This window comes from Takifugu rubripes, chromosome 22 (assembly GCF_901000725.2).
Source record: "Takifugu rubripes chromosome 22, fTakRub1.2, whole genome shotgun sequence".
NCBI classification, from domain to species: Eukaryota; Metazoa; Chordata; class Actinopteri; order Tetraodontiformes; family Tetraodontidae; genus Takifugu; species Takifugu rubripes.
The window spans coordinates 2,011,432-2,038,160 of record NC_042306.1 but is presented as its reverse complement, the minus strand read 5'-3'; the positions used below and the strand labels follow the sequence as shown (position 1 = coordinate 2,038,160).

Here is a 26,729-nt window from a genome sequence, read left to right as displayed (position 1 = left end):
GATGCCACATTTTCCTGCTCCTCTCACAGAGCGACACTCTAAAATTGATGCTCTTTAGACAGGATGAATAATATGACTGGGTGGGAGTTGAGAGTGATTCATTATCCATCTGCTACAAAGATAGAAACACACACACGCACATGCGCGTGCGCACGCACGAGCCATTCTTGTGTTTCTGCTCTTCCACACCAAAGCAGTTTGCATCTGTAGCTTTTAATGTTAATTTCATCAATCTCAGCGATTGTTTGCACGTGCACGTGCGCGCCACATCGAATCAATGCAAGCACGGCGTCCTCAGTGGTGCAAGGTCGTAAACCAGTGGATTTTAAGGGTGAAAACACCGATAACTCACCTGCAGGGAGCCGGATGGTGCTGTGAAGGCCTGTATATTGGGGCACTATTTAAACGTATTGCTTTATGATAATGTGTCCAGTGGAAGGACTCATCCACACCCCCTCCAGAACAAACAACAGCCCCCAGTCCCAGGTGGGTTGTGGGAAAACATGCAGCCAGCTTCCCCGACCAGCAGCGGATAAAAGCCCATTTGGGCCTACATGCAGGTAATGGCAGCATCAAATTTAATTCAAGGCCATTAATTTGTTGATGCGCTGTGTTGAGTCAACTGCCCATTACCATATGCAGAGCAGTGTGAAATGGTGAGCAACGTGATGCTGCTGATTACTGCAGGTTGTGTGTGTGTGTGTGTGTTCTCGGTGTAGGTGGAGGTGTGTGGGAGACGCTGCATTCTGCACGTGTAATGATCTCAGCCTCTCCAGAGTCCGTTTTGCTACAATTCCCTGCAACAGCGTTTCAATTAAAAATCCAAAAGAACCCTTTAAGTCAAGTAAAACGTGCAGGATGAGGCAATGGCGGCAATATTTTGGATGTTGTTGAGGGACCTAGTGGGTTACGGTCAGATACGAGGTCGTTTAGGCCATTCAAAGTGTTGCTGACAGTCGTGTCACCGTGGCAACGCGCGGTTTAACAGCAGATTTCCGTGTAGGGGAATTACTGCAAATCATGACGAAATAGGACACTTCTTTTTGCACATTTGAACAAATGACCTGTTTCACTGGAACCATTCATTTTTATAAAATGGTCGAGTGTTGCTAAAAAGAAAGAGATTTGCTTAAAAGCTGCTGATGAAGGGTCCCTTTTTCTGCCTCATTTGTTGGAACTGTGACTCCTTATTCGGGCAGCAGGTAAAGTCAGCTGATCTTCAGCTAAGATGCCTTCAGGAACATCGCGTGTCTCAGCTCCTCGTGACCAACTGGTCGGTGCTCTGGACTGGGAGGAGACGTCAGACTGGTTTAAAACCAGAGGTTTGTTGGACGTTTGGTTTAAAGTGCCCGTTACTGACCGCCTGACCCCGCGACAGTCGTGCGTGCACGTGAGTTAGCATGAACACTGAGGGGAGGACAGCGTGGCCTCGCTCATTCACTCCTTCATTCAGCCTCTCCTCCTCCCACTGCTTACAGGAGCGATTCTGCGTGGGCTTCCACTTGAGCTTCTTCCATGTTTCCCGCTCTCACACACACACACACACACACACATATGCAAACACCCCTATATTTCCCATTTATTTGTGTAGCACGAAAGATTAGAAGGTGGAAGATGGAAGTTTTCCTCCCAACAAACCAGGCGAAACCGCTAATGACGAGGCCACACGTGAAGCCGAGTTAGCAGCTGTCAGCTCTGATTCTGCGATGATTCCGCGGCGTGCCGGTTCGCCGCCGCTGCTCTTTTCCAGTGTTTGCGTGTAGGTGGAGGGATATCAGCGTGTGCGTGGGCAGACGTGAGTAGAGTTGCCTGGCAGGTGTGTGGGGCTGCTTGTTCTTTGTCTCTATTAAAAGTCTGCAGCACTAACTGGATCTTCAGTAGGGTGGCGTCCGGCTGCTGCTGCAGCGGTGTGATGTTAAGGCTCTTTTACTCCCAAGTGACTCATAGCTGGCACTGTCCTTGAGATCCATCCTTGAGATCCATCCTTTTGTCGTCGGTCTCTTACTTTTTAAAATTAGATTTGACAAAGTGCACAATACAACACATCTGTCTCACCGGAAAGGGAGTCTTGGCACCAAACTGAGCCGCTGGATGGATGGTTTTTATGTGTCCCTGTTGCATTTTCAGTATTAGCCCAGATCTGTCTGTCCTTTTCAGGTCGTCGTCATAGCGATTAGTTAAACTGCTGCATTAAAAATAAAGGGGAAATAATGACGTGTGTCTCGCCTCGGATAAAATGAACTCGGTCACACGGGGCGCTGAATCAAATGTGTGCTTGTGTTATCAGGATCTTGGCCACCGCCGGCGCTCATATGAACATCCCAGTTGACCTTCGGACCCTGAGGGCCGTGCGAGTGCTGAGACCCCTCAAGCTGGTCTCTGGGATCCCCAGTGAGTCTGTTTCTGAATCCTCCATAAAGCTGCTGCAGATCACTTGTGATTGTTCCTCTGGCAGATTTTAAAGACAGTTTTAATTAGGTAGAAAAATACAACCGCTTCAAACACAGACGAACCAACGGCGCTCATCTCGTTGTATCTTTCAAGGCCTGCAGATTGTGCTGAAGTCCATCATGAAGGCCATGATCCCGCTGCTTCAGATCGGCCTCCTTTTGTTCTTCGCCATCCTCATGTTTGCCATCATCGGCCTGGAGTTCTACAGCGGGAAGCTTCATCAAACCTGCCTGCCGTCTGACGACATCCAGGGTAAACCAACGCCACACACAATCCTGCCCAAACCGTCAGAGCACTTGTGACCTGATCACCCTTTCTGGCACCGGGTTCAAGGTTGACTTAGTTCCCCCACTGAACAGTAATTAATTAATCTTGACCAGTAACGTATCAGAAAGGAAACCAAACCCAAACATTCCAAAAGAAATGATTATTTACTTAGTAACCCAAATTAGCCCCAGCTAACGGTTGAATTAGGGGGTTCAGAATGAGGTCCACCGGACCGAACCACCAGGAGACGAGGGCGTCCGGAGACCTTCGGGTTCAAACAGCACAGCTGAACTGATGAGAAACAACATCTGCTGCTGATGCTGCTGTCATGTGGAGGAGAGGGACGCCTCCTCTCCTCCCCGTTAATGCGCCACTCAGGTACCGTGCTGCACCTGGGAGAACGGGAAAACACAGGGAAGGGGGGGGGACGGGGACATTATTATTGTTGTTATTCTGCTGCTGCATAATTAGTCAACATCCACTCTGTTGCCTCACACCCGTATTTACTGTCACTGTACAAGAAAAGGCTGCAGTGGACTAAAAAGCAAAAAGATGCACCGAGGAAAGTGGTTATTTTTAATCCCATAATTTCCTACAGCTACACAATTTAAGCAGGTAAGAAAAGTAAATATCCAATGTCAGAATCCCTCGCACTGCTGGACTGAAATATCTGAAATATCTGTGCAAATTTAAGATGTATTTTCCTGGAAGACAAAGACCAGACAGCATTGAAGACTAAACATAAAGGCAGTTTTTCTCCGTGCTTTTGTGAGCGCGGCTGCATCTCCAACGCAGCCCGACGCCGCTGTGATGTGGGCGGAAGGTGTGTCCCAGATGATTTCAGTCACGGCTAAGAGCACCAGCTCCTCTTACTCCCTTTAAGGCCGCTGCGCCGCAGCGTATCCTAGTTTTAGAATGGTTGAAAAAGGCCAAAACAGGTGCCACCAGCTAAACATCACGCGGGAGGAAGGTGCACATCAGGAGGTTCGATTTTTACATGTAGGAGAAGCTGCAACTTTGATTAGATGGCAGTTAACTGCTAATTTGGTCCTTAGTCAACAAGTTCACAAGCAATTAAACAGAGGAAACAACGCAGCGGAAAATTAGAACGCCAGAGAAATCGATCACAGACTGAAGCTGTCTGAAAAAATAACGTTGGTAACTACACAGACAATAACGCTAACGGCGCATTAGCTTAGCGGCTTCAGCTGGAATGAACTCTGTTTGTCTGACGGCATCTTTTAAATGACGGGGACGGGCTGGATTCTAATAATTCCTCTTGTTTCTGAAACATGGGATGTATTTAAGAGGATCGTAAACACGCATCAAATGTGGTGATAAGAAGATAAGAAGATCAGTTTAGGACAGCTTCAGTGACCACATGTTATTGTCGGAGTTTGTACTTGAAATAAAATTATTAAAATAGTTTTATTAGACTCGATGAGTTCCTGTGTGTCCTCTCCTGCTGTAGACAACGAGACGGTGGACTCGTCAGAGTTGGCCTTTGCCTGCGGAGTGAGGAAGTGTCCTGAGAAGTACGAATGCAAAGACACCTGGATCGGGCCCAACGACGGCATCACGCAGTTCGACAACATCCTGTTTGCCGTCCTCACCGTCTTCCAGTGCATCACCATGGAGGGATGGACGGCTGTGCTCTACAACGTGAGCGGCCGCTTAGTCCTGCTCAATCCAACCGTCCCAGCCGGGTTGTAGTGATGAAATGTGGTGTTTTCAGACCAACGATGCCTTGGGTACCACCTGGAACTGGATGTACTTCATCCCGCTCATCATTATCGGCTCCTTCTTCGTGCTAAACCTGGTGCTGGGTGTCCTGTCGGGGTGAGTGCCACCCTCTTTTACGCTTCCGTCTTTGAGCTGCGTTCTCTTGATGTCAGATTTTAACGCTCCCGTCTTCAGAGAATTCGCTAAGGAGAGAGAGCGGGTGGAGAACCGGCGGGCCTTCATGAAGCTTCGGCGCCAGCAGCAGGTGGAGCGAGAGCTGAACGGCTACCGAGCCTGGATAGACAGGGCAGGTACTGGGCAGCAGACACACACCTGAGTCCTCACAACTCACACTTCCACACCCTCTTAATGGGGGCTTGGTTCAACTGTTAAGAAGCAAAGGCACCAGCTGTGTCGCGCGGAAGGTTCTGGGTTCGTAGAGTGGACGCTCCACTTCCTCTAAGAGTCTTACACATCATGTCTGGTTGGGACTCTGGGAGTGTGAGTGAGTGTTCTGTGCGTCCTCTGATGGGACGGTTATATTCCTGCCTCTTGCCTAGTAAAGAGTTCTTTTCTAATGTTTCGCACCTTTGGTTGGTAAACGAGACAACTACTCATGTCGTACAGAAGTATTTGGTCCTTTTGGAAAATGAAATGTAGCTACTTTCATTCTGCCGCTGACATATATCACATAATTTGTGGGAACATGCTGAAGAGATCTGTGAAGTAGCACACACACACGCACACACACACACACACACACACACACACACGCACATCCACAGTGTGCTGTAATAGCAATCGACATTGCTACTCTCCCACGCAAGCAGAAAGAGAGAAGGGGTGATACTGAATCACTACCTTAAATTGTGTATGTGTGTGTGTGTGTGTAAGAGAGAGAGAGAGAGAGAGAGAGAGATGCAGTGTCTGTTTGCATGGTTGTAGGTGAGTGTGGGTAGAGAGCGAGATTGGAAAAATATAAGAGAGAATAAGAGCTTTTTCCATGAAGAAGGTCACATTGGCCCCACACACACACACACACACACACACACACACACACACACACACACACACACACACACTTCAGAGAGTTTGGCACCAGTTCCTGTAACTGTTAGCAGACATCCTAATCCGAGCTCTGACTGTATATTTCCAACTTGTTGTTTTACAGAGGAGGTCATGCTCGCAGAGGAGAATAAAAACTCTGGCTGTAAGTTAAGATCACACCCGTCTGACACACGTCTACATCCCATAACCAGGATCAGTTTCAATATGCCTTAATTATAGCAAATACTCCGCCTCAGCGGATGAGTGTTTTCCTCACCTGTACATGGAGATCCTGTTCTTGTCAACACTGTAAACACCTCTACATGCGCTGTACAGTTTGAAGGCTGCAGGTAACCATAGCAACAGCAGCAATGCTGGTTTTGCAAGTTCATTGGTGAAGGGAATCTTATTTTATGCAGCTCATTATGTGAGATGATCAACAAATCATACTTCTAACACATTTTATGATGCTGATGATTGTTGTTTTTATTATTATGTTGCTATTGCGTCGTCATTATACTGATTTTTCTTTAGTCTGCATGAAATCAAACTGCAGAAACTGGAGAAATAAATCCAACATTAGGAGCAGCAGCTCTGTTGAATACGTCCCCTCATAGAGGCAGCTGGTGATGAAGTCTTTGTGGATCCTTTTCAGTGCTGAAGAGGGCGAGCAAGAAGACTGGCGCCCGGAGAGGAGCGCCAGGCAACGAGAAGTTCACCGACACGTCTACAGCCAGTGAGTCCAGAGCATTTTACATTTTCATGTCTTTTCCCTCTTCTGCCTTCAACCTTCCTCCCGTCCTGCCCGTCCCAGGCATGTCCCGATCCAGAATGAACTTCCGCAGCGGGCGCCGTGGCCCCGCCGCCTACCTGCGGCGCAAAGAGCGCATGTTACGGATCTCCATCCGCCGCATGGTGAAGACAGACACCTTCTACCTGATGGTGCTCAGTCTGGTTGCCCTCAACACCATCTGCGTGGCCATCGTCCACCACAACCAGCCCGGCTGGCTGACCATCTTCCTGTGTGGGTTTTCCGGTTGATTCCTCGGGTGCTCTCGCTCACGTCGTGACCATCGCCACCGGTTTAACTCTGTCGTCCTCTCCTTCAGACTATGCAGAGTTTGTGTTCCTGGGTTTGTTTCTGGCTGAGATGTTTTTGAAGATCTACGGCCTGGGGTTTCGCCTCTATTTCCACTCTTCCTTCAACTGCTTTGACTGTGGGGTAAGGACCTCCTTCAAAGATCAAAGATCGCTACGGACATCCCATGAGCGAAGCTGCTTCACTGCTCTTGGTCTTTAATCCCAGGTTCTTTAATGACAGTAACGTCCTCAGGTTTCGTGGAGTTTAGCTTGTTTGGCTTGTTTGTAGGTCATTGTTGGGAGCATCTTTGAGGTGGTCTGGGGTTTCTTCAGGCCTGGCATATCGTTTGGGATCAGCGTTCTGAGGGCGCTGAGACTTCTCAGAATCTTCAAGATCACCAAGTGAGTTCGGGTTACACGGGGAAGGGCGTCTCGTACGGTCGGCTGTCTCTGTGCTGATCTGGTTTCCTCTTTCCAGATACTGGGCCTCTCTCAGGAACCTGGTCGTGTCTCTCATGAGCTCCATGAAGTCCATCATCAGCCTTCTGTTCCTCCTCTTCCTCTTCACCGTGGTCTTCGCCCTGTTGGGGATGCAGCTTTTCGGTGGACGGTGAGTACAGACACCCAGACGTCCACGCGTCCTCTCGTCCAAACATCTGATCTCGCTGCGGTTTTGAAACGGAGACGAAAATGAGATGCGGGGATGTAAATAGCTCTGCGTCCTCCTCTTCTCATTCCTCCATGGTCACATCTGACCCTGTCTTCCCTCTAGGTTCATCTTTGAAGATTACACTCCCACCAACTTTGACACTTTTCCAGCTGCCATCATGACAGTGTTTCAGGTTTGGCTCCCACAGATTCACCCCCCCCCCCCCTCCTTCTGCCTGCTCTACATGACACATTGCACCCTGGGATACATCTCACCCCAGGCGCAGATTAAACAACTCTGCTCACTCGCTCTCCACCCCCCCGCCCCATACCGCCTCTGTTATCGTCCCACACATCCTCGCACACATATGTGCACATGAATATCAGACGAGTGAAATGTGAGCAAATCCGCATCCGCTCTGCTCCACGACCAGCGGCTCTGCGAAACGGCGTTTTCGCCATAATTCCAGATGCCGCTGCCGCTTTTTGGCGACATATCCTCAGATGGCTTTTGGCAAATGTTCGCTTTAATCGAGCACGATGAAAATAACGGCCCCGCGACACGTTGCGCGCGGTCTCCTGCAGATCTTGACGGGCGAGGACTGGAACGAGGTGATGTATGATGGGATTCGCTCCCAGGGCGGGGTCCAGTACGGCATGTGGTCGTCGATATACTTCATAGTGCTGACCCTGTTTGGAAACTGTATCCTTTTGAGCGCCGAGGGGTTTAAAATCGGTGCATCAATGTTCAGATATTCAATATGTAGTTCAGAAATGATTCCAACCTCAGTGTAAAAACGGGGGTTTTTTAGAATCAAGTTGTTTGACAGTGTTATAGATATTTAGCCGGATGCCTGAAGGTCAGCTTGGTGTGTTTGTTCTGAACCGACTGACGACAGACACGCTGCTGAACGTCTTCTTGGCCATCGCCGTGGATAATCTGGCCAATGCACAAGAACTGACAAAGGTGCGTCTGTACTGATTTCAGAACCAGGTCTGGCGTTTGATACCTGTTCATTTAGTGTTGTTTATGTTTCCATCAGGACGAAGAGGAGGAAGAGGAATTCTTTAACCAGAGATATGCCAGAGGCAGGGATGGCCTGATATCCGAGTAAGTTCAGATCCAGCACACGGCAACACAATGTTCTAGGATGAGACGTCTAGAAGGTTCTTCAGTAATCGTGACTGTTTCTCAGATCAGATCTCATTGTGACAAATGCAGATGTGACGAGCTACAGCGGAGGTCAAATAGAGGAAGGTTGAATACTAAGAATATTTCCACACACGGCCTCCCTGAGAACATGTTCCTTCAGCTGCGTGGTGACTGTTGGGAGGGCACGTCTCTGTCTCACCAAGGCATCGATGACATAAGCACGACCCCTCGCAGACGGACGCTGCAGCTCTCCTGAAACTATAATCACCCAGTCGCCGTTGTCCTGTTATTATGACGGCCCGAGACTTCTGTCTCTCTCATTTCCTGCTCCTCGTGCCGACCTGGTAGCTCTCTAATGATCCAGTAAGCCATGCAGAGAGCAGAAGGTCTGCAGAGGGAATATCTCCATTCATCACTCTGATGGGAGAAGGCCTCTTTTGGAGCGTATCAGGATTTGACTGGCCACAGCAGTGCTGTAGCACTTGAACTTTATACTGGATAGACCTGGTCCTGAAGCCCCTATAGGTGAACAGGTTTAATATGATCCTGCTAAGCTTACATTAACACATTTAACAAGGTGTTTGGAATCAGCGTTGGATTCAGAAAGAACCGGACTTATTTTATTTTCTGGACGCTATTTTTCCTCTCACCTTGCAAGCTTCGGTTCTTAGGAAGGTAACTCAATGTGCGTGGTTTCACCTTGGAGGTGACCTGGAATCACTGACCCGCCCAGCTCATCTCGCATGTTCGGAACAATGAGGTTTTCTGCAGTGTGAATCAGGAACAGAAGGTTCCTCCTTAAACAAGGAAGCTTCGCATCCTAAAGCTAAGACGGACGAGCTGAGATGAGCTGGTTTTTCCCTGAGGCCACAAACTCCCTGGTGCCCCCCCTCCTTTATCCAGTTTTCCATCAGCAAGAGGGTCCCCCCCCATACGAGCCTGGTGCCGCACACGGTTTCTTCTGGGTTCCTATAAAGCGCCTAGAGACCGATTGCATCCCAACAGACACTATATATTGACCTGTAATCGCTCCTGAATGTCGACCCTGAATGTATCATTTACTCGTCACATATTTGAATGTTAGTCCTGTATGTGTTGCACCTCGTGGCCGTGGATCTTGATGTGGGCCCATCACACCGTCCCGTTTCTATGACTGTTAGGCGACATCGACCAAAGTATCTGGAGGAAGTGGGGGATAATATTTACCTGCATTTTCATATCTTGTGCTTTGTCACAGCAGATGTTCTGTGTACGTTGTAAAACACTAATGTCTTGTTTTCAAATCATCACTCATTGATCACACGGACAACAAGAGTCTGAACATCAGTAAGTATGACTGTATGTATCTCCCTCAGAGAATGTCTCACTGGAGTGGTTTTTCAACACAGCTACTGAGAATGTTTCTGAATGTTATGCTATTGGTTCGGAAACCCTGCACCTTACTTTTCTTTGTTGTGGTGGTTTTTGTTTTTCTCTCTTTTTTTGTTGGTTTGGACCCTCCTCCTCCTCCTCTCAGGTATCTTTAGTTGTTTTCAGTTGTTGGATGCTTGGATGCGTTTTAATTCACAGAAAAGTTTTATTTCCTTCTTTTCCTTGCAACTCTAAAATCGTCCTGGACGTTATTTTATGTTTTGGTGGTTTTTAATCTAAGTTGACCCCCTTGATTACCCTTTACAACTCTGAGATTGTTGCTGCCCTCACCTGAGTGGAGTTTGTTGTGGTCCTCAGTGGGAGGAGAAGACCCTACCTGTACAGGAAACGGGCGATCCACCGAGGCCGGCCAACCTTTCCAGATGAGCAAGAGGCACCCCCGGACGAGCCACCCCTCAGGGGCCCCAGCACCTTCGCTAACCGGCGTGAGAGGAGGCGGAAGGTCAACATGTCGGTGTGGGAGCAGAGGGCCAACCAGCTGCGCAAACGACGCCAGATGGCGAGCAGAGAAGAGCTGTTTGCAAGTCCCACAGAGGACACCGCTGAAACTCCAAGCGCCACACACCACGCTACCACCCTGTCTCCAGGGGCCAGTCCGGCTCATTTGCCCGAGTCGCCAATGTCCGTGGGAATGCCCCTCCCCGAACCACCGATGTCCATCTCCATCCCCATCCCGGAGCCCCCGGAGGCCGAGCCCCTCGTCAATCTGGGTGAAGAGAAATCGGGAGTGAACCACCGGACCACCGGTGGGGGGGGGCGACACAGGATCGCCCGTAAATTCAGACCCAACCAAGGCCCGGAGGAGGGGGCGCGCCACAGACGCCACCGGCACCGCGAAGCACGGCCTGAAGCAAAGAGCCTGGACTTTGCCCAGACGCCCCAGGAGGTGCAGCAAATGAGAAGGTCACTCAGCCAGGAGAAGAGAGTGCTGGACGAGAGAGAAGAGAAGGAAGAAAGAGAGGAGAGAGAGAAACTGGAGGGCGAGGAAGCCCAGGACGACTGCGGAACCTGCATCGCCAATCCATACGCAGAAGTCGGAGAGGACTGTAGCAGGTGAGTTATCAGGGTTTCCCTCAAAAAGGTCCCTTTTGCTGAATAACACTTCTTCTTCACTGGTTTCAACAAAGTTAAGAGGATATTGGCAGAGTGATTAGTAGAGTGAGGCTACAGCACCTTTTAGCCATCCAACCGCTTCTTCTCATTGTCCTTTCCTGCTAAAGTGCCCACCTGAATGGTGCCTCCATTAGGAGCGCTGTTACGCAAGAGCTGAGAGCTTTTAACACATGTATCTGCTCAGCGTATGAGTTGCTACTGTATATCTCTTTTCCAGGATATCCATCCCGGGCGCTGACATTCCTGAGCCCCCCCAGTGTGATCCGCTGCTGGACTGTACCTGGTCTGAGCAGGATGGCAGCGCTCATGACCCCTCTTCCCAAAGCATCCCCGTGGAGCCCGCATTAGAGGCCACAGAGTTCAACATGAGGGCTCTGGAGTCCGAGAGCAGCAAAGTCTCCATCAAACGGCACGCGTCCAACCAGGAGGGCGGCGTCGCCATTGAAATGACCACCCAGCCCCTGCTGGAGCTGGCGCCCATGTCAGGTAGCATCACGGCCTCTCGGCACGTGCGCGGTCGCCTTGCATCAGCATCACAGGCCCTCATTGTGTTTCAGTGAACACAAATGAGCTGGAGGCGTACGACCCTGAAAAGGAGGAGGACACCGAAGAGGAGGAACCCTGCACCCCTCCCAAGCGCGTGGCTCCAGCTCCAGACAGCATGTTCATCTTCAAGGCCTCCAACCCGTAAGATGCTCCCACCATGTTTCGTTCCAACGCTCAGTTGTCGCATCCTCTTTTGCGTGTGCGTCTGCAGAATCAGGAGGATTTGTCACTACATTGTCACCATGCGCTACTTTGAGATGACCATCCTGCTGGTGATCGTGGCGAGCAGCATCGCCCTGGCTGCCGAGGACCCCGTGTGTACCAACTCAGACAGAAACAAGGTGAGATTTGAATAAAAAACAAGGATAATCTTCCCCTGTTCATCCAATAAAATCTGTGAGATCCCGTGAAGAACTATTTTTAACATCTCTTCCTGTTCTCCAGGTCCTGCGCTATTTTGATTATGTCTTCACTGGAGTGTTCACCTTTGAAATGATCATCAAGGTGCGTGACTTTAAAACTTCCGTAAAGAGTTTGACCTAACCCAGGTGAGTTCAGGGACCCGTGGACTCGGACGTGCATTGAATGTGTGGGCGCTTGTTTGCCCCCTCCAGATGATCGACCAGGGTCTCATTCTTCACGACGGCTCCTATTTCCGAGACATGTGGAACCTCCTGGATTTCATCGTGGTGGTGGGAGCTCTGATTGCCTTCGCTCTAACGTGAGTCACGAGAAGTCGCTCGCTGGTGACTAACGCTGAGTCATTGCAGCAACTTGTTTTCCCAACATGCAGTATTGTTAGCGAAGACCTTCACTGCAGGCAGCTCCTGCAGCCGCCCGACAGGAACGGCTCATGCGACTGTCATGACTGAGGCCGACAAAGATCCTCTATGGAGCGTGTTGCCCCACGGAGGACTGTAGTCTCTGTTAATTTCTCTGTTGTGAATATAGCTGTTATCTCACTGTGTGTTTCTCTTTATGCCGCCGCTTCTTTTCTCTGTTGTTCCTGTGGATTTTGTCACTGTTGGGGCTTTCCAGGAATGTGATGGGGTAAAAATTTCAGCCACACTCGGTGTAAATGTCTCCCATAGGTTTTCTTCATTTCTTTTTTCTCCACTTTGTGTGTCCGGTGTTATTCTGCTTTTGTTGTGTGTGTGTGTGTGTGTGTAAAAAAAAAAAAAAAAAAGTGTCACCAAAAGGACGCCCAACAGGTGATCTTTGATAAACAAAGGACACTAAATCTTCAGAATATGTATTAACATTTTTAACTTTTTAAATTTTAGTTCTGATTTATCGACCCCAACAACCTCTGCGATGGAAAATGCAATTTTGTCCCTTAAGAGCCACCATAGTGTGTCCTGTGCTCTTATAAAAGGGACACATCACTTTTTGCCGTCTGTTTTCCCGCCACCAACTTCCTGTACATGTATACAGGTGTGTTATCCTCATTTTATCTCACCTGCTGGGCGCCGCACTATTTGTGTTTTGTTCACATTTATACTTTAAGTTTCCCTTCCTCACTGTTTTAACCCCGTCCGTGTTGTCTGTGAAAGTGATTTTGTTTGCACGTGCAACTGTCTAACTGCGTCTTAACGTCCACAGAAACAACAAAGGTCGAGACATCAAGACAATCAAGTCTCTCAGAGTTCTGAGAGTTCTACGGCCTCTTAAAACCATCAAGAGGCTTCCTAAGCTCAAGGTGCCCTCAGACTCTCCTGGCTTGTGTTTGATATCTGGCTTTTTCGATCCTTTTCTGACAGCTTTGCTCCTCATCTGTCGTCTCTACAGGCGGTTTTCGACTGCGTGGTCACGTCTTTAAAGAACGTCTTCAACATCCTCATCGTGTACCAGCTCTTCATGTTCATCTTTGCCGTCATCGCCGTGCAGCTCTTCAAGGGGAAGTTCTTCTACTGCACCGACGGCTCCATGAAGTCAGAGAAGGAATGCCAGTGAGTCCCCCCGGGCCAAGCAGATACAAGACACAAATAATAACGATAAACAGTTTCGATTTTAAAAACGGTGCGATACGGCTCTTGTGTCCCTCAGAGGCTTCTACATTGACTACACCAGAGACAAGAAGGAGGTGAAGAGGAGGGAGTGGCGGAGACACGAGTTTCACTATGACAACGTGGGCTGGGCTCTCCTCACCCTCTTCACCATCTCCACGGGAGAGGGGTGGCCTCAGTGAGCGTCGTCCCTGATCCTCCGCTGTGGATCACCTCAGCCCGTTTTGACCCGACTCCTGTCTCCCGCCAGGGTCCTGCAGCACTCCACCGACGTCACGGAGGAGGACATGGGCCCGAGTCGAGGGAACCGGATGGAGATGTCCGCTTTCTACGTGGTGTATTTCGTGGTCTTCCCCTTCTTTTTCGTCAACATCTTCGTGGCGTTGATCATCATCACGTTCCAGGAGCAGGGCGACAAGATGATCCACGAGTGCAGTCTGGAGAAGAACGAGGTGCGGAGCTGTTCATCACGAGCGCGGTCCGATGGGTAAAGATCACCAACCTCTCTTTCTCTCCACCAGAGGGCTTGCATCGACTTCACCATCAGCGCCAAACCCATGACGCGCTACATGCCCCAAAACAGACAAACCCTCCAGTACAGGCTGTGGCACTTCGTGGCGTCGCCCTCCTTCGAGTACACGGTGCTCGTCATGATCGCTCTCAACACGGTGGTCCTCATGATGAAGGTAAAGATCACTGACCTCTAAATGACGCCGCCAGCCGCGGATGGTGACGCTGTCGTCTCGCGCTTCAGTACTATTCAGCACCGACGGCGTACGACACCGTCCTGAAACACCTGAACACGGCCTTCACGGTCCTCTTCTCCTTGGAGTGCATCCTGAAGATCCTGGCGTTCGGCCTCGTGGGGAGTATCAAACGCGTCGCCTGATTTCGGCGGTCCGTCTCCGATAAACGATTCCATGTTTTTGCTTTCACACCTACAGAACTACTTTCGAGACACTTGGAATATCTTCGATTTCATCACTGTTCTTGGCAGCATCAGCGAGATAATCGTGGATTTACAGGTGAGCGGCTGCCAAGGCGCCGTGACCCAAAGTGAAAGGAAAAACAAAGGCGTGTTTGTGTTGCCGTGGCTGCCTCCACACGCAACTAAAGCCATGCGAAGATGTTCTCCATCTGTCTTTAACATCCCATCTCTCTTCTGTCTGCCCCTCCTTCCCAGTCGGTGAACACCATCAACATGAGTTTCCTGAAGCTTTTCCGAACAGCCAGGTTGATCAAGCTGCTGCGGCAGGGCTACACCATCCGCATCCTGCTGTGGACCTTTGTGCAGTCCTTCAAGGTCTCCTCTCTCCTCCTTTTGAGCCTCTCAAATAAAACCTATTTCCTATTTCCATGGTGAGTTTTATTGTTGCTTTCTTCTCCTGCAGGCTCTTCCTTATGTCTGCCTCCTGATCGCCATGCTTTTCTTCATATTCGCCATCATTGGAATGCAGGTGAGCACCTAAACCAGGCGGAGATGAATGGAGTTCTGAAAAAGGGTCACATTTAAGGGAACCTGCTTGTTTTCTGCAGGTGTTTGGGAACATCAAGCTGGATGACGAGAGTCACATCAATCAGCACAACAACTTTAAGACGTTTTTCAGCGCGCTGATGCTTCTCTTCAGGTGGGATTATCAAAGCATCATCTAGACTCTTTTATTCCCCCGTGTGGATGTCAGCCATGTGATTGTCCGTGTCTGAACGACCAGGAGTGCCACGGGAGAGTCCTGGCAGGAGATTATGCTTTCATGTCTGTCGGGTCAGGAGTGCGAGCCGGACCCCTCCATCGCTCCCCTCACCTTGTCTCCGGACCACGAGGGAGGCTGCGGCACTGACTTTGCTTACTGCTACTTTGTCTCGTTCATCTTCTTAAGCTCCTTTCTGGTCAGGAACAAAAGAAAATGACCTTTGCTCTTGTATATTTGTCAGTCTGCCGCACAACTGTGCTTCTCATGTCTCTGATTCAGATGCTCAACCTGTTTGTGGCTGTGATCATGGACAACTTTGAGTATCTGACCCGAGACTCCTCAATTCTGGGTCCCCATCACCTGGACGAGTTTGTTCGCATCTGGGGAGAGTATGACCGTCTGGCATGGTGAGCTCTGAACACTCTCTTCCTACCTGAAGGTTGAGTCCCTGCTGTGACCGGATTCATCCAGCAGGGGGCCCTCAAAGGCTGTCATACACGCGGACGCATTTGTTCAAGTTTACCACTTAACTATCACACACTGAGTCCTTTTTTAAAAGGGAAACTTGAGTTTATGTTGCTTTTCACGAAGTTCTTCTCATGCTGTTCTTCTGTGCTCACCCTCCCACACTCTTCATCCCTCTCTGGCCTCTAAAGCGGTCGTATCCACTACACGGCCATGTATGAGATGTTAACACACATGTCTCCACCCCTGGGCCTGGGAAAGAAATGTCCGGCTAAAATCGCTTATAAGGTATTGGATGATATTGTAGCTGCATGAATGTGTGAACAAACACTCAAGTAGAAAGATTAGGATGGTAATTGTAATTGAAATCCTTGTGCTGCATGAATGATTGCTTTCTGTGATCAGAGGTTGGTGTTGATGAACATGCCTGTGGACGAGGACATGACCGTCCACTTCACCTCCACTCTGATGTCCCTCATCCGCACAGCTTTGGACATCAAAATAGCTCGAGGTCAGCCGCTGTTTGAAATGTGTAAAACGTTTAAACTTGCTTCTTACTTTAGATGTTTGTCACAGGTGGTGAAGACCGCATTGGTCTGGATTCTGAACTACAGAAAGAAATCAGTATAATTTGGCCATACCTGCCCCAGAAGACCTTGGACCTTCTGGTACCAATCAACAAAGGTCTGACCCGCTGGCTCTGTTGGGAAAATTCCATGTGAAATTCTGAGAAAATTAATTCTAACAGTGGTGCGCGTGTTCTCGCAGATACGGACATGACGGTTGGGAAGATCTACGCCTCCATGATGATCATGGATTACTTCAAACAGAGCAAAGCTAAAAAACTGCGGCAGCAGCTTGAAGCTCAGGTCAGCTCTGCAGCCTACTCCTCAGTATATCCCTTCCCTTTTTCCCATTGAAAGGAAAAAGGGAAGCTTTCACTGTGTTTTAGCAAAAGCTGTGCCTCAGTTTGAGACGGAAGCTGCCGCTGTTGTAATACCCACTCGTGCCACAAGAGGGAGACAGACCTCCTGCTTGTCATGTTGAAACGATTCAACTTTCACCTTCATTTGATTCTCTTATAACAGAAGAGTAACCTAATGTTCAAGCGTCTGGATGCAGCCGCACTCCCGGAAGACATTCTGTCCAACACCCAAACCCTGTCAACCATGGCCCACACGGCTGGCTCAGCCTTGTGAGTCTGTGCAGATATGACGGACTGTTACAGCAGAGCCGACGTCGCTGTTGGTGTATGATCATCTGTTTCCTTTTCCCTCAACTTAGGACCAGAGGTGGTTTCGTGGCCCTGAGCCCCATCTCGCCTCAGGAACTATTTCTGCAGCCCATAAGCTCTGACGTCGATTCAGGTCAAGAGAAGAATCTGGTGAGGAGGCGGCCCGACCCAGGAATTCAAGCGTTAATCAGGCCCGAGATTTTAGCAGCCTCTACAGATCGTACGAGTCGTGACAAGTGGCAGATTAGCTGATTTTATTTCACCACTCCTAAAGCGTAACACACTTCATTTAGGTCACCCTTTAATGAGCTTGGCTCTGGTGTTCTACCGGGCCTCCGTTAGCCACCATAACTCACTCTTATTGGGAAACAGAAGCTAATGGGAGGGTGTGTTTTGACATGCATCCAGACTTGTGTGTGTTACCTTCAGAGTTATGGCGTGATCCCTAACGGGCTTCTCAAAGCTCAGGCTTGAAACTTCTGGATCACAGATATTCCCCCTTAACCTCTACTCAGATGCGAATTCTGAAGGGCCGATACGTTTGTTCGGATGACGGAGCTGTTCCTCGGGGCCTTGCAGAGCACGGCGGTGCTGCTCTCTGTGTTTCTGTCTCTTAGTCCTCTTGAGGTTGATACAGCAAAGACCAGCTGGCAAAAGTCCCCTCGTGTCTTTGACGTCCGGTATTACTGGTATCCATTGCTTGCTAGTTGAAAGAAATAACCCTACGATGCTAACACATGAGTTTTGTTCTTGTAGCGGAATGTGTTTGACCCCTAGACAGATGTTGTGTGGCTCTGTTTGTGTACTTCTGAAGGTCCTGCATGACTTAATGTAAATTGAAATGAGGATCTCATCTTTCCCTGTTCTGTTTGTCTCCTCTTCCCTGCAATCAACACTGTTTGTAACTCCTTGAACTTCCTGTCTTTAGTTGTTAGCCTGTCTGTTTTTCTGGCTGGAATGGCTTCTGATTGGATGGCAATGGTGATGGCTATGAGAGATGACTCTCGGTGATGTCAGACCTTGTTTGCCCCTACCCCCACCCACCCCGGCCTGTACTGGACCTCTGTGATCGGTGCTCTGTGTTTCCTTGCCCCCCTCTCTTGTTTTTATACTCCCCTAGGTGGGCGAGTGCAGTAGGGGGGTTGAATCCCCACTGGAGCTTCCACTAGGGAGGGGCCTGTGTTTGCGGGCCTCTTCTTTGCCCCGTCTGGCTGTAGAGACTCAGGTACATTCATTATCACGACACGACGTCTGTGGCTGGATTGTGAGGACGCCAGTGGTTGCATGGGCTCAAACGCTGAGAATCCGCATCAGCAGAATTTTGACTTTTGCAGCTTCGGAAGATTCAGAAACGATGATTACGATAGGATGTGATCTGTTAATGCCCCTCGTTCTCTCTACAATAGAGAAATTAAGCCCCACAGCACTTTTCCAGCCTTGATCAAAGCATGAAATTAAAGAATAAACTCACCCAAAGTCAATTCGTTAAGCGTTTTAATGTTTGTGCTTGTTTTATTTGCGTCTGTTTTCACATAAACCCCACAGACAGAGGTCGCCAGTGGCTCCATGAAGCGTTCGGTCTCCACAATCGCAGATCAGCGGGTTAACGGCCTTTGGGAGGAGGAGAAAAGTCCTGAGCGATTTTATCGACCCCGTCACAAAAGCTACAAAGCTGCTGGTTTGTGCTGCTTCTGTCATTATCACAGTGTGTTTTGTTCACAGGCGATAAGTCGGTCAGCATCCTTCTAAGGCTATTTTAGAGTAAAAATGTCCTCTCATCCCGCTTCAGACACGATGCTACAGAACATGCAATGTTGTTTAGATGGGAGGGGGAGGGGGGGGGCACAAAACAATGTGTGAAGTGTTGAGGCGGAGATATTAATGGCACCAACATGTTACCAAAAATAAAACACAGGTACCGGAAAACTGTTAACGTAACGCGAAAAGACAAAAGATTTCAGTGTCAAGGGTGCAGTCGTTTGTGAAGGAACCAAACAGAGAGTTAAAATTGAATTTCCTGAGGAACAAGACCCAGTCAGGAGACAAGTGATGCGCATTATTCATTCATGAGGAGCTTTGTGTTCATCAACCCAGGAGGAGCGGGATGAAGGTCATCACCAAACTGACATTCTTAACTGTTTGCTCAGGTGGTTTCAGTTAGGCTGAACAATGCAGAGTCCCCTGTAAAGCCTGCAAACATCTGGAGATGATGTTGATAACCGTCTGCACGGCTCCCAGCTGCAGATGCAGCAGAGTTGAAAACGCGACCTTGTGCCGACCGCGAGGTTTCACGCTCGTCTTTGTGTCGCTTTCAACCGAACATGAAATCTCAGCCTTTGGGAAGCGTGACAGCCTGGTCCCCCGCGAACATCTGAGCCTTTCTGCTTCACAAAGCCGGCGAAAGAACAATCTGCACGCGTGTCAAACAGCTGAAAAGCATCGCACGCTTGACGTAGCCAAATAATAACAATGCTGCCTTCGTTGTTCCCCCCCCCCCCCCCCCCCCCCCCCCCAGTTTCTCGGTCTGAGCACTGGCAGCAGGGCGACAGAGAGCGCGGCCGCTCTAAGGAGCGCTGTCACCTCCTGTCTCCAGATGGGTCGCGTTGTAACTCGGAGGAAAGGAGCCTGCAGCCTTCACGCTCGTCCAGTGCAGAGAGAGCGAACCCGGCGGACAAACAGGTGCGTCCAGAGAGGCGGCGAAGCTGAAACCGTCGTGCAGCTTCTCGCTGTGTCGGGGGCGACTGGCCTCCGGAGCGGATTTCCCCTTTAGCCTCAGTCTCATCAGCTTTTATAAAAATGAAACTCATCCTCCTGGAAATCACAAACGCAGTCTTGTGTTTCAATAGAACAATCGTGCACCCGGGAAAACAAATAACCTTGATTCTTGTTTCCAGGGCAACAGCTCAGACAGCCCGGTGCCCTCCACTTCAGAATCCAGCACCCCCAGTGGCCGCCGGCCCTCATCACACACCCCGACCCACTCTCGCCCTCACATTTCTTACTCGCCGCTCGTTTGCCACACGCACCCCTCTCTCGGCGAGGACGAGGAGGAAGCCCAAGAGAGCGTCGCCGCCGAGCGCGAGACCCTCCGGCATCCATCCCCACCCCGACGCTATCCCTCCGAGCCGTTCCTGGCGTCCCAAGAGGACGACCACAGCCCGGACCCCTCCGGTCCCATGGAGACACTGACCTTTGAGGCGGCCGTGGCCTGCAGCCTGGGACGCTCGAACACCATCAGCTCGGCCCGCCCGCGCTCACGGACCGGCTGGCAGGTCCCCAACGGACACTTTCGGAAGCGTCTGGCGCAGACGGTGTCGGTCGCCGGCTGCGATACGCTCAGCGACACAGAGGAAGACGACAGGTGCTAGGAAACGCTGGAGAGGGAACCCTGGGGAGGTGTCAGAGGACGCACCACGATGTGCAGAGTCAAGGTCACAGCGACTCTCTTTTCACCAGTGCTTGGACACAGTCAGCATGTTTGGTTAGATCCAAAACCAAAAACGGAAAGAACAATACTTCCTGAAACTGCAGTTGCCAATTCACACCGAACACTGAGAACAAATAAGGTCTATTTCCTGACTGGTACTTGAGGACAGACAGTAATAATCGCCGTCAGATAGCTGCGGCGCCCAGAGAATCGGCAGACGGATCCAGTTTAGTCACACGTCAGTGGGTATTTTCTTCTTTGAGGATGTTTTCAAATGAGTCAGTGTTGCTCTTAACAGTATTTATCTGTGGGATGTGTGAATATGTAACTACATTTTAATAGACAATTGTTTTGTAGATGCTTTGTGACCATCACGCCATTATCAGTTATTGGACCAGATCAATACAGAAAGCCGTCAAACACCACCAGAAAACACGGATAATAATAAATAACAATGCTGGATTTTTTAAATATATAATAGAAATGAATACACAGAGGAACAAACAGCCTGGTTTCCTTTTTTATGTTCAATATAAAAAGCAGAGGTAAAAAAAACAAACGGCAATACTGTTATTTATGTGTCATAAGATCACATCTCAGCAACCCTTCAACCTCTAAAATGTATTATATTTCCTTCAAAATGACAGAATTCTGTCACTTTTAACGTTGAAGTATATACCCTTTAAAATGTTCAGCAGTCATAAGTTACCTTTTGATTTTTCAGACACGTTGGCATGTTTCTTTTCTCATGGACCGATATGAAATGTTCCCCATCTCTGATCCGTTTGACCTTTCATTCCAGACGACGACTGTAGAAACCATCACACATCTGCTTCACAAATGACCGTCGCTCTACCACTTACTAATAATGTACAGAGAAAATATGCTGTTCGAAACCTTTAGGAAAGAGTAATAATGGTGTCGGCTAACGAGCTTTAACGGTTAGGAAATTTTGGAAATGTTCATTTTAAGGTTTGTGTCTTTGCTTTACTTGCCTGAAGAAGGTCAAATCTGTGAAACTCTTAACCAAATACAAAAAAAAACAAAGTAAAAAAAATAAACATGGACATTTGTCCCATAAGTACCTGGAATGCAAATACTCTGTTGGTTTTTATGTGTACAATAGTTGTATATACGAATAAAAGTGTCCTGAAGTTGCAACAGCGATTGGAGGTCTTATTTAAATATAGAGCCTGGGGAAAAAATAAAGCTGTTTAAATGGAGTTTAGAGTATTTCTTTAAAACCTTCCAAATTTCGTTTGAATTAGAAATATTACTCAATAAATGAAATCATTTTTAAAGGATGATTAGATGTACCTAATCATAACGTATTGCGTCACTTCCTGTCTCCTCAATCGTTGTTGGTTGCGCTGTGCACGGTGTGTTGTATTCACTTAAAATTGAACACTTGGTGTGTTGTATTCACTTAAAATTGAACACTTGGTGTGTTGTATTCACTTTAATTAAAATTTGAACACTTGGGACATTCTAGTCACCTGATAACAGTGAGAAATAACCCATATTAAACAAATACAGGGCTCGGCCGATTATCAGCGTTAGCATGGCCTCACCGTCTGTTTCACCCGGTGTCTGTTCAGCGTGTAAAATGTTTAGTTACTCCTCTGCCTCCTTTAGTGAAGGGAATAGGTGCAGAAAGTGGAGTTTATTAATGTCTCTGGAGGCGAGACTTAATGAGATTGAGACGCAGTTCCGCAGCTCGGAGTTGCGTCAGGTAGCCAGGAGAAGCTAGCTGCTGCGGAGCCGCCTAGCGTAGCTACAGCTAGCGGTCCCCCGGCAGCAGCCAGGGCGGCTGGGTGACGGTGCGCAGGACTCCAGCGACCATAGGTAAGTGCATTCCGGGGGCCAGAGCGGGCGACATAGAAGCCAATCGTAGTAAACGTAAATTTGGTAAAGTTCTTATTCACGTCGGAGCCAACGACACCCGGCTTCGTCAGTCGGAGGTCACCAAAATTAACAGAGTCGGTTTGCAGCTACGCTTAAACGATGTGGGACTCCGGAGCATTCTCTGGTCCCCTCCCCAATCTGGCCAGCGATGAGATGTTTTGCCTCATGTCGTCGCTCCGTCGCTGGCTGTCACGGTTGTGCCCCGAAAACCAGGTGGCCTTTGTAGACAATTGGAGCACTTTTTGGGGAAAACCTGGTCTGGTTAGGAGAGACGGTGTCCATCCCACACGGGATGGTGCCTCTCTCATTTCTAGTAATTTGGCTAATTTTATTAGACCCAAAGTGACCTGACAATCCAGGGTCCAGACCAGGATGCAGAGTTGTAGTCTTACACACCTCTCTGCTGCTTCCATAGAACCCTCATCCACCAACAATAACATATTTAACACTATAGAGGTAGTCTCTGTTCCACGGTTAAAAGTTCACCAAGCACAGAGCAGGGGAGCGGTCAATCACCATAATCTTATTAAAATTAATACCAAAGCACAAGTTGGGGAAACTAATATCACAATTAAGTGTGGACTGTTAAATATTAGATCTCTTTTGTGTAAATCCCTGTTAGTGCACGACCTGATAGCGGATCATCACATTGATTTAGTCTGTTTTACTGAGACCTGGCTTCAGGAGGAGGAGGATGTTAGCTTAAATGAATCTACTCCTCCGACCCATCTTAATGATCATATTCCTGGTGTTACTGGTCGAGGAGGGGGAGTGGCAGCAATCTATCACTCCAAGTTATTAATTAATCCCAGACCAAAACATGGCTCCAGTTCATTTGAAAGCCTGACTCTTGGCATCACCCATCTGAACTGGAGGACAGAAAAGCCACTTTTGTCTGTAGTTGTATATCGGCCCCCTGCTGGGCCACATTCAGAGTTCCTGTCTGAGTTCTCTGACTTCTTATCTGACTTGGTCCTTAGATCAGATAAAGTCATTATTATTGGAGACTTTAATATGCATGTACACGTTGTAAATGGCAGCTTTAGAAATGACTTCATTTCATTACTTGAGTCAGTTGGTTTAGTCAGTTGGCATTTTTCTCTTTGATCTTAAGTTGGCCTTTTAGTCTTTGATCTCCTTTGTATCAAACACATCAGGTCTATCTCTTTCAGCACACGCCTGAGGAGCTCAACACTCTTGTACCACACTGGTGACCAGCAGACGCATCGATGGCACAGCGAGGAACCCAGCAGCTGAAGGCAGAGCAAGAACCACTGGAATCATCAATGGAGACTTGGAGGGAAGAGAGGGTCCAGCACCTCAGAGAAGCCCTGGCAGAGAAGGAGGAGCAGCTCAGCAGGGCAGTGAAGAGGCGACACATGAGGACTGTGGCCGATGTGGAGACCCTGACCCAGCTGAACACCTCACAAGCTGCTCTGAAGGAGAGCAACCTCAAATGTGCTTCTCTGGAGGAAACCCTCCACAGTCAGCAGCAGGAGAAAGAGGAGCGACATAAGAGAGAGCTGATGGAGCAGGAGGAAGGCTTCAATAAGAAGCTCCTTATGATCAAGGAGGAATTTGTGAGGAAGCTCGAGGAAGAGAAGCACAGATCTAATGAAGAGGAAGAGGCCTTGAGGCAGCAGCTCTTTCTAAAAGACGACAAGTTCAAGAAACTTCTTGAGGAAGAGCAACACAAATATCATGAAAAGATCTTTGAAAAAGAGGAGTCAATGAAGCAGCAGCTGTTGACTCAAGAGGAGACCCATAACAAGATGCTGGCTGATGTTTGTCAGCGGTGGGAGACGACATCTCAAAAATGGGTCCAGATGAGGGAAGAGCTGGAGCAGAAGGTCCTGGAGAGCCAACGGTTGAGGCAAGAGGAGCAGGAGAGGACCAAAGAGGAGCTCCAGAGGCTCTCTGAAGCAATCCTCCAACTTGAGGTGAGATGCTTTCGCCTTTGTTCCTCTTCCAGAAGATTTCAGATGATGTTCAGTGAAATCTAAAACACAATCTCTCTTTTCTGCAGCTTCAAGTATTAAAGAAAAAGAAGAAGAAAAGCTTCTGGAGATGGGTCTGCAAAAGGATGAGGTTCTGGAAAAGTTAGTGAAGAACAATTCCAGAGCTCCCAAAGCCGCCCTCCTCCTCCTCCTCCTCCTCCTCCACATCCTGACTTCCACAGCGTCACATTCAAGATTGAAGATTGAAGATTTACTTTATTCATCCTCGTAGGGAAATTGAATTGTAGAAGCAGCCGTGGATTAATGGATTAATATAACTGTAGTGCAGGTTTTGTATTTACAAAGTATAGAAATAGAATAAATAAATACAAATAAGATCAGAACGTTCTAAGCATATATACAGCATATATTATAAGAATATATATAATATATACATAATATAATATATACATATTTTAAGCATTATAAGCATATATACATAAATATAGAATAAAATAGAAATAAAATTACAACATAAATATTACAATTATTGTTATTGGCTGGGTTTGGATGAATTATAGAGTTTAATGGCGGCCGGCAGGAATGACTTCCTGTACCGTTCCTTAGAGCATCCTGTCTTTATCAATTTTATTTTAAAGTATAATCATTGTTTATGTTCTATGTTTGGATCTGTGATGTCGAAACAATAAAACTCAAAGTAAACCACCAGATTGTAGATGTTGTCAATGGCAGCTTTAGAAATGGCTTCATCTCATTCCTTGAGTCAGTTGGTTTCCTCCAGCAGATAAACCAACCAACTCATAGCTTCAACCACACCTTAGATCTAGTCCTGACTTATGGTGTTGAGGTAGAACATGTGTCAGGGTTCCCTCAGAACCCCCTCCTGTCAGACCATTCATTGATCACTTTCACATTTATGATTAAGGATTCTTCTATGCTCAGAGCTCAGTCTGACTATAGCAGATGTCTCTCAGATAATGCTGTAGCTAAGTTTAAAGAAGTGATCTCTGTGCTGATCCCAGGACCACCGTGTGTTTCCCCAGGGATCAATCATTATAATCTGAGCCCTGCTGAGGTCGACTCTATTGCTGAAGGTGCAGCAACCTCACTGAGAATCACGCTTGATTCTGTTGCCCCCCTGAAAAAGAAAATAGTAAATCAGAGGTGTGCTCCCTGGTATAATTCACATATCAGGACCCTCAAGCAGAAAGTGCGAAGACTAGAAAGGAAGTGGCATTCTTGTAAAATAGACAGCTATCATTTAGCCTGGAAAGACTGTCTATTAGTTTACAAAAAGGCCCTCCGTAAGGCTAGAACATCTTATTTTTCTTCTTTAATTGAAGAAAACAAGAACAACCCCAGGTTTCTTTTCAGCACTGTGGCCAAATTAACCAAGAGTCACAGTGTTTTAGATCCATGTATCCCTTCTTCCCTTAGTGGTGAAGACTTCATGAGCTTCTTCACTGATAAAGTTCTAGCTATCAGAGAGAAAGCTAACCAGGCCATCCCAACAACTGGACCATCACCAGATGTGCCGACTGTGGGAACATACAGGGTCTCCAACGAGCCCTTAAACTCCTTCAGCCCTATATATTTTTCTGAGGCATCATCGCTAATTCAGAAATCCCAGTCCACCACGTGTCCTTTAGATCCCATCACAACACCTGTTGAAGGATGTTTTACCATTGATAGGCAGCTCTATCCTGGACCAGATCAATGGTTCTTTAGTGACAGGTTATGGACCCAGGTCCTACAAGGTGGCAGTGATTAAGCCGTTGCTTAAAAAAACATCACCAGATCCTGACGTATTAGCAAACTACAGGCCGATATCCAACCTTCCTTTTATCTTTAAAGTTCTTGAGAAGGTGGTGGCGACTCAGTTACTGGAGCACCTGCAGAGGAACAGCCTGTTTGAGATGTTTCAGTCAGGCTTTAGAGATCATCACAGCACAGAAACAGCACTTCTTAAAGTTACTAATGATCTTCTCATAGCTTCAGATCATGGACTGGTCTCTATGCTGGTTCTGCTGGACCTCAGTGCTGCTTTTGATCCACTTGATCTCAGCATCCTGCTACATAGACTGGAACATGTGATTGGGATTAAAGGGACAGCACTAGACTGGTTTAGATCATATTTATCCGATAGATACCAGTTTGCTCATGTCCATGGTGTTCCCTCCTCATACAGTAGGGTGTTGTTTGCTGTTTGAAACCTTTAGGAAAGAGTAATAATGGTGTTGGCTAACGAGCTTTAACGGTTAGGAAATTTTGGAAATGTTCATTTTAAGGTTTGTGTCTTTGCTTTACTTGTCTGAAGAAGGTCAAATATGAGAAACTCTTAACCAAATACAAAAAAAAAAAAACAAAGTAAAAAAAAAAAAAACATGGACATTTGTCCCATAAGTACCTGGAATGCAAATACTCTGTTGGTTTTTATGTGTACAATAGTTGTATATACAAATAAAAGTGTCCTGAAGTTGCAACAGCTATTGGACGTCTGATTTAAATATAGAGCCTGGGGAGAAATAAAGCTGTTTAAATAGAGTTTAGAGTATTTCTTTAAAAGCTTCCAAATTTCGTTTAAA

The 26,729-nt window shown here is 47.9% G+C and overlaps 2 protein-coding genes across 9 annotated transcripts in view; both read left to right on the top strand.

The window, feature by feature from the left end:
- The window catches only part of LOC101069694 (voltage-dependent R-type calcium channel subunit alpha-1E-like), a 33,744-nt gene extending 12,372 nt beyond the window's left edge, over positions 1 to 21,372 (top strand). For 3 of the 8 annotated variants that reach the window (XM_029830971.1, XM_029830977.1, XM_029830976.1), the window contains 44 exons: positions 2,288 to 2,391; positions 2,545 to 2,703; positions 4,190 to 4,380; positions 4,454 to 4,557; positions 4,636 to 4,751; positions 5,612 to 5,650; positions 6,143 to 6,223; positions 6,302 to 6,511; positions 6,597 to 6,709; positions 6,857 to 6,969; positions 7,046 to 7,177; positions 7,340 to 7,409; positions 7,801 to 7,918; positions 8,115 to 8,182; positions 8,259 to 8,326; positions 10,097 to 10,852; positions 11,130 to 11,398; positions 11,470 to 11,599; positions 11,670 to 11,799; positions 11,903 to 11,962; positions 12,073 to 12,179; positions 12,497 to 12,508; positions 13,061 to 13,157; positions 13,247 to 13,407; positions 13,505 to 13,642; positions 13,715 to 13,916; positions 13,986 to 14,150; positions 14,219 to 14,329; positions 14,409 to 14,489; positions 14,648 to 14,767; positions 14,856 to 14,921; positions 15,001 to 15,092; positions 15,177 to 15,351; positions 15,435 to 15,562; positions 15,812 to 15,908; positions 16,026 to 16,131; positions 16,197 to 16,304; positions 16,389 to 16,489; positions 16,709 to 16,815; positions 16,905 to 17,004; positions 17,975 to 18,079; positions 18,400 to 18,532; positions 19,370 to 19,533; positions 19,749 to 21,372. In XM_029830971.1, coding sequence (XP_029686831.1) covers positions 2,288 to 2,391; positions 2,545 to 2,703; positions 4,190 to 4,380; positions 4,454 to 4,557; positions 4,636 to 4,751; positions 5,612 to 5,650; positions 6,143 to 6,223; positions 6,302 to 6,511; positions 6,597 to 6,709; positions 6,857 to 6,969; positions 7,046 to 7,177; positions 7,340 to 7,409; positions 7,801 to 7,918; positions 8,115 to 8,182; positions 8,259 to 8,326; positions 10,097 to 10,852; positions 11,130 to 11,398; positions 11,470 to 11,599; positions 11,670 to 11,799; positions 11,903 to 11,962; positions 12,073 to 12,179; positions 12,497 to 12,508; positions 13,061 to 13,157; positions 13,247 to 13,407; positions 13,505 to 13,642; positions 13,715 to 13,916; positions 13,986 to 14,150; positions 14,219 to 14,329; positions 14,409 to 14,489; positions 14,648 to 14,767; positions 14,856 to 14,921; positions 15,001 to 15,092; positions 15,177 to 15,351; positions 15,435 to 15,562; positions 15,812 to 15,908; positions 16,026 to 16,131; positions 16,197 to 16,304; positions 16,389 to 16,489; positions 16,709 to 16,815; positions 16,905 to 17,004; positions 17,975 to 18,079; positions 18,400 to 18,532; positions 19,370 to 19,533; positions 19,749 to 20,222 — 6,181 coding nt within the window. In that variant the 3' untranslated portion in view covers positions 20,223 to 21,372. Of the gene's footprint in view, positions 1 to 2,287; positions 2,392 to 2,544; positions 2,704 to 4,189; positions 4,381 to 4,453; positions 4,558 to 4,635; positions 4,752 to 5,611; positions 5,651 to 6,142; positions 6,224 to 6,301; positions 6,512 to 6,596; positions 6,710 to 6,856; positions 6,970 to 7,045; positions 7,178 to 7,339; positions 7,410 to 7,800; positions 7,919 to 8,114; positions 8,183 to 8,258; positions 8,327 to 10,096; positions 10,853 to 11,129; positions 11,399 to 11,469; positions 11,600 to 11,669; positions 11,800 to 11,902; positions 11,963 to 12,072; positions 12,180 to 12,496; positions 12,509 to 13,060; positions 13,158 to 13,246; positions 13,408 to 13,504; positions 13,643 to 13,714; positions 13,917 to 13,985; positions 14,151 to 14,218; positions 14,330 to 14,408; positions 14,490 to 14,647; positions 14,768 to 14,855; positions 14,922 to 15,000; positions 15,093 to 15,176; positions 15,352 to 15,434; positions 15,563 to 15,811; positions 15,909 to 16,025; positions 16,132 to 16,196; positions 16,305 to 16,388; positions 16,490 to 16,708; positions 16,816 to 16,904; positions 17,305 to 17,974; positions 18,080 to 18,399; positions 18,533 to 19,369; positions 19,534 to 19,748 lie in introns of those variants that run through there. The other 5 variants (XM_029830972.1, XM_029830974.1, XM_029830973.1 and 2 more) reach the window with 5 other exon arrangements.
- A 2,240-nt stretch (positions 21,373 to 23,612) lies between these two features.
- On the top strand, positions 23,613 to 24,458 carry LOC115247936 (trichohyalin-like). The gene is made up of 2 exons (XM_029831045.1): positions 23,613 to 24,126; positions 24,213 to 24,458. The coding sequence occupies exons 1-2, from the start codon at positions 23,713 to 23,715 to the stop codon at positions 24,288 to 24,290; spliced, it is 492 nt and encodes a 163-aa protein (XP_029686905.1). The 5' UTR covers positions 23,613 to 23,712; the 3' UTR covers positions 24,291 to 24,458.
- The last annotated feature ends 2,271 nt before the right edge of the window (positions 24,459 to 26,729 follow it).

Bases quoted from the DNA above. Each gene is read 5' to 3' on its own strand.
- LOC115247936 (XM_029831045.1), top strand. From the start codon at position 23,713: ATGGAGCAGGAGGAAGGCTTCAATAAGAAGCTCCTTATGATCAAGGAG. The intron at 24,127-24,212 runs GTGAGATGCTTT...TCTTTTCTGCAG, and splicing joins AAGCAATCCTCCAACTTGAG to CTTCAAGTATTAAAGAAAAA.